Source organism: Tachysurus fulvidraco, chromosome 3 (genome assembly GCF_022655615.1).
Source record: "Tachysurus fulvidraco isolate hzauxx_2018 chromosome 3, HZAU_PFXX_2.0, whole genome shotgun sequence".
Taxonomy (NCBI): Eukaryota; Metazoa; Chordata; class Actinopteri; order Siluriformes; family Bagridae; genus Tachysurus; species Tachysurus fulvidraco.
This window is the reverse complement of record NC_062520.1, coordinates 4900687-4906942: the sequence shown is the minus strand read 5'-3', so window position 1 is coordinate 4906942 and position 6256 is coordinate 4900687. Positions and strand designations below refer to the sequence as shown.

At 43.7% G+C, this 6256-nt stretch overlaps 1 protein-coding gene across 2 annotated transcripts in view; it reads right to left on the bottom strand.

The window, feature by feature from the left end:
* Positions 1 to 3849: 3849 nt before the first annotated feature.
* The window catches only part of dipk2ab (divergent protein kinase domain 2Ab), a 50891-nt gene continuing 48484 nt past the window's right edge, over positions 3850 to 6256 (bottom strand). For both annotated transcript variants that reach the window (XM_027159986.2, XM_027159985.2), the window contains exon 4: positions 3850 to 5889. In XM_027159986.2, coding sequence (XP_027015787.1) covers positions 5558 to 5889 — 332 coding nt within the window. In that variant the 3' untranslated portion in view covers positions 3850 to 5557. The remainder of the gene's footprint in view (positions 5890 to 6256) is intronic.

Genomic DNA, 6256 nt, shown 5'->3' with positions numbered 1-6256 from the left:
CACTCCATCCAGGGTGTATCCTGCCTCGATGCCCGATGACGCCTGAGATAGGAACAGGCTCCCCGTGACCCGAGAAGTTTGGATAAGCGGTAGAAAATGAGTGAGTGAGAGAGATAAGGCTGATTAAAGATAGAGATGGAAAGATGCTAACAGGTGAGGAGAGTGCACAGAGAAGATGGAAGGAATATTTTGTGGAAATGATGAATGAGGGAAATAAGAGGAAAGAAGAGGTGAAAATTGTAGTGCAAGAAATAGCAACGATTAGAAAGGATGAGGTAAGGAAGGCTCTGAGGAGAATCAAGAGTGGAAAGTCTGTTGGTCCGGCTGTGGACCTGGGAGGGGGGGTGGGGGTGGTGGTGGTGTAAGTGTCTAGGAGAGACAGCAGTGGAGTTTGTATCTAGATTGTTTAACAGGATTTTAAAGAGTGAAGAGAAGTGTTGTAGTGCTGGTCTTTAAGAACAAGGGTGATGTGCAGAGTTGTGGCAACTACAGAGGGATGAAGTTGATGGGCCACACAATAAAGCTATGGGAAAGAGTAGTGGAAGTTAAAGTGGATATTTGTGACCAGCAGTATGGCTTCATGCCCAGAATGCAGATTTTGCTCTGAGAATGTTAATGGAGAAGTACAGAGATGGTCAGAAGGAGCTGTCTTAGTGGATTTACAGTAGAAAAAGCATATGACAGGGTGCCAAGAGAGGAGCTATGGTACTGTATGAGGATGTGAGGAGTGGCAGAGAAGTCTGACAGAGTAGTTCAGGATATGTATGAGAAGAATATGACAGCAGTGAGATGTGCTGTAGGTCAGACAGAAGAGTTCAAGGTGGAGGTGGGGCTACATCAAGGATCGGCTTTGAGTCTCTTCCTGTTTGCTTTGGTGATGGACGAGTTGACGGATGAAGTCAGACAGGAATTTGCATGGACAGTGATGTTTGTGGATGACATCGTTATCTTTAATGAGAGTAGGGTGAGCAGGTGAAGGAACACCTGGAAAGGTGGAGGTCTACTTTAGAAAGAAGAGGAATGAAAGTCAGTCATCTTAAGGGAGAAAGGGAGGTAGAACAGTGAGGTTACAGGGGGCTGAGGTAAAGAAGTGATGAGGAGTGTGTAAAAGAGGTGAAGAGGCGAGTGCAGGTGGGCTGGAGTGGGTGGAGAAAAGAGTGTCGGCAAGAATCAAGGGAAAGGTGTAGAAGACAGTAGTGAGAGCAGATCTATGGGTTAGAGACTGTATCAGTGAGGTAAAGACATGAGGTAGAGATGGAGGTAGCAGAGATGAGGATGTTGAGGTTCTCTTTAAGAGTGACGAGGATGGACAGGATTAGGGACGAATACATCAGAGGGACAGCTCAGGTTGGCTGTTTTGGGGACAAGGACAGAGAGGCAGATGGTTATATTGGTAGAAGAATGTTGGAGATGTGTGTGTGTGTGTGTGTGTGTGTGTGTGTGTGTGTGTGTATGTGGGGGGGTGTCATATATATAATTTCCCAGATTCTATATAATTTATCAGATTTATGCCACATGTAATCGCATTATAGTCCAACATCACAGTGTTTCCTCATAAAAAAAAAGCAGTAATATGAACATCTGATTAAATAACCATCTCTGTTGTTGACTCATAAGCCACCCGAGTCTCGATAAACTGATGAGATGCGATGAAGACACTCGACTCATCACTCTATTCATTCGCATCAGTTTACACATTTATACACAATATGTTATGTATGTATGAATGTCATATGCGTTCCATTCATTCATTCATTTTCTACCGCTTATCTGAACTTCTCGGGTCACGGGGAGCCTGTGCCTCAGGCATCATCGGGCATCGAGGCAGGATACACCCTGGACGGAGTGCCAACCCATCGCAGGGCACACACACTCTCATTCACACACACACTCACACACTACGGACAATTTTTCCAGAGATGCCAATCAACCTACCATGCATGTCTTTGGACCGGGGGAGGAAACCGGAGTACCCGGAGGAAACCCCCGAGGCACGGGGAGAACAAGCAAACTCCACACACACAAGGCGGAGGCGGGAATCGAACCCCCAACCCTGGAGGTGTGAGGCAAACGTGCTAACCACTAAGCCATGTGTTCCATATAGAATATTAAACATTGTTTAAGGATGTATCGCTGGTTTGTCACTGGTGGTGTTTTTTTATTCGATTCAATTCAGCTTTTCAAACTTTTTTTTCTTCTGTTGGCTTGCTGAGGTTCAGGCATCTGAGTCAGGGATATTAAACCCCCCCCCCCCCCCCCTTTTTTTTACCAGAAAATCGGCATCCCAAAGTGACTTATGGGACATTTTCGATCAGAAGAAGCACCTTCTTGACCACAGCCTCCTCTAACCTCATTGTTTTAAGTATTCGGGGTGAACCATCTAGTGAAATCCAGGCAGAGGCGAATGCAGGTGGGTTAGAGTGGGTGGAGAAAAGTGTCAGGAGTGTTGTGTGACAGAAATGTGTCAGCAAGGATGGCGAGGATAGAGGTGGTAGAAACAGGTGATTTGCTGCTGGGACCCCTAATGGGAAAAGTAGTTGAAAAAGAAGATAAAGAAGCGAATGAGGTTCTGGCTGTGAGTCTGATCTAAAATGAGTCATGGTGCTTGGTTCTTTGCTGTGTTGGCATTCAGACCCCTAGCGGATGAGTCATGTTTAATGGTCACAGTGAATAAAGTGGAATACTGAAGCTGTGTGTACATTTTTGCTGTATGCGTGTGTGTGTATATAAATATTACATTTGTTGCAGTCATTTCAGGCAAAGCAAAAATAAGAAAAAATTAAAACTCCATGATTGATTTGAATAATCTTTATATTTAAGTGGGTGGAGCTACCAGAATGGTTCCTGATTAGTTACCCACAGCAGAGTTACATATGTTCTGCAGTAAGTACTAAATCAAATGCAGCCGGTACTGAGTCGAAGGCAGCTGGTACTCAAAGGCGAGTGGGTTCGTGGTAGCTTAGTGGTTAAGGTGCTGGACTACTCATTGGAAGTTCATGAGTTCAAATCCCAGGGCCACTAAGCTGTCACTGAGCAAGGCCCTCAACCCTCAGTTGGTCAGCTGTATAAATGAGCTGGATAAGAGCGTCTGCCAATGCCCTAAATGTACTGAATCAAATGCAGTTAGGGCAGTTGGTGCTGAATCGAAAGCAGTTGGTGCTGAAGCACATGTAGCTAGTACCGAATCGAATGCAGAAGGTGCTGTTACAGTATGTGCTTTCGAAGCCAGAGTGTCTGTGAAATTAAGAATATGATTCAGTGGATGAGAAAATGGACAAAGCACAAGGTTTAAAACATATCAGCAAATAAATAAATAATATAGAAAAAAAAGTACATAAATAAATGAATAATAAAGAAAATAAGTACCTGTTATTTTCCTCAAATTTTTGGGGCTTCTGTGTGGATTAACCAACTGCATTCTGGGAGTCTGAGTGTACGCTATTTTGCGCGGGATTTCTCGTATACGTTTGTGAGTAAAGAAAGTCTTACTCCTTTTTTTCCTGAGGTTTGAGGTTGATGTTATGTTTTTAGTAAATGCTACTGGATCTGTGTTAGCAAAAACAATGTTTGTAATCACATCACTTTTATATGTAGAAAAGAATAACCAAAAAATACAACACGATCCTTCTTCGTCAGATACTGTCGTCTGTATGCCGTGACGGGGATCGTTACCTTTATTGTCGTCACTATGACCGTCGGTTGTCTCAGAAGGTACTGTAACAAACCAAAACTCAGATTTTCCGAGTTTCTGTATGTAGAGGTTGTTTTTAAATGTGTCGTGTGAAAGAAAGAGACCACATATAAAATTCTACATAGAATAAACTAATATAAGAAACAGATAGATAGATATAGATAGATAGAATCATTTATTTGATAATTAAACCCACTGAAAAGTTGTGGATACAACTTTCGAATGAAAGGCACAGTAAAATCAGACACCGCTGATATAATACTCAATGAAAAATAATTACAACACAAGCAGACAATTTTTTTTTTAACGCACTCAAAAATAAACGAAATCTTACACCGGCTGTTAAAGAGGTGCAAATCGGTCCCGAGATCTCGCATATGGATGCAACTGGGTCATACAGGACTACACCTGGAGGAACGTCACTTATTGCTTTTCCGTGTGAGGACATTGGAGGTGAAGTGGAACCCCGAGGAACCCGATTCCCCCTTCTTTCTTACACCTGGCGTAGGTAGTCATCGAGATCTTCTGGATCTTGCCATTTTTGACAGGAGTCCAATGATAAATTAGATTACAGCAGGGTCCGAGTCAGGGATTAGATTACGGAAGGAACCGGGTTCTGCTAGGACTGGAGATCTCCAGGAACAAAGTTCACTCTGTAGTGAGAACGGCAACATCTTCCCTTTGCATTGGCTTTGAATGAAATGTCCTTAACTGAAGTGATTATCTAGATTTCAGGTTCTAGCCCCTCCCCAAAGCTCAAAGCTTAATGAAATCATGATTTGAATCAGTTACTCACACACACCAGTCTAATTCACTGGTCCACCAAGTGTAAAATCAAACCTAATGTGCTAATTCATTACAAAAAGGCAGGAACAGGAAAAAAAAAAAAAAGGCAAATTGATAGCTGAAGGTTGACTGATGTTAAGTGTCAAAGACTTGATTAAATTGCGATTAAATCAATTTCAGAGGTGTGGAATTAAATTTGGATGGAACGGCTGGAGCATCCCATGGTTTTAGAATGCCTGCTTGCAAACAGAGCTTTGACCTGGTTATTTATTCAGAACCAAGAATGGTCCTGGATCAAGTCTCAGACCTTACTGGATCCGCCTGATAAATAGAAGCAAAAAAAAATAAATCCTTTGTAAAAAGTGTCCGTTCTGAAAGACTTGGGCAGTCGGGATGCTAAAATGTACAGGGATCCTAACCCTAACCCTAACCCAGGAACATATAGCCAGACTCTTTGGTATATGCAAAAGCCTAAACAGAAACTGCTGAAGCTCGTTATTTCGTTTTGTACACCGTAAACCCTCACTTTGCTTGATTGCCAAACATCAGATCACTGGAAGTCTTGAGATTTAGTGACAGAGGCCTGGAGATGGGTTCCTCCTGAGCTGCTGTGTGCTGCACTTTCCAGCTGCCTTTCTGAGCATGCTCACATCACATCAGGTCACATCACACAGAGCAGCTCTGTGGAAGGAAGTTAGTTAGCTGCAGCGTCTCCTTTAAGACAGTCCAGTCTCAGTGATGAACAAACCTCTGATGAGCTCGAGCTCTCAGAGCTGACACTGAGATTGAAACACTGGCGAGTTTCCATGGATTCCGCACTTTTCCGTCGTCGAGCATGGATCTGGACTAAAGTGAGAAAAAAGTGTGTTTTTCTTTCCATCTAATATGGAGCTCATCATCCAGCCCTCATGCTTTCACTTGAAACGTAATTTCTTAAAGTCAGCAGGCTGGAACGTTAAAAAGATCTCGGAGCTTGCGGTTATTTTCCTCCGTTGCTCCGTAACGGCTGCTGTGCCACCCAAAGAGTGAAAGAAGCCGTCAGTATCTCGGTACCCGCTCCCCGGAGGTCCGCTCGGGTCATTACCTGGCCATGCCGCTGAGCTCAGTGAGATACTGCCGGAGTTCTTTAGCGGCTGCAAAGCGTCCATACGGCATCTTGGGCTTGACGCACTCCTCCAGCAGGACGTCGAGATGCCCGTCTTTCCCCACGTTGGACGGCGGATCGTGCAGCAAGCCGCCGGTGCTGCCTCTCCATGTGGCGTAGCGAGACAGCAGGTTCTGACAGATGGCGTAGTAGTTGTGGTCGACAGTGACCCTCGAGCACAGAGCATCTTTGGAGAAAGAGAGGCAGGCCTCCTTATCGCACTCTTCGAAACGGCTCTGGTACCACACGTCGTAGTTCTCCGGCTTATCTGCAAGGAGAACGAGAAAGGAACATAACAGACAGGAGTGAGTTGAGAAAGTAATAAAGAAAGTCAAGTGTGTAAGGTTGTTAAAGGATAATAATCAACAACCAGCTGCTGTGAGATAAGATGAAAATAAGATAAAAGAAGATGAATAGAAGAAAAACATCACAGCGATAAGTCCGCTGTACAAGACTGAAGACATCAGAACGAGCGTAATCATTAATAACGGCAATGAGACATATAATAAAGCTTTAGGTTATCCACGCTACCTTTGATCCATTACGATTCTCTTCCAAACATGGGTTTAAACAGCCTGAAGGACGGTTGTGCAAAGAAATAAAGTCTTCATAAAAGAAAAGGGTAAATCAATAAG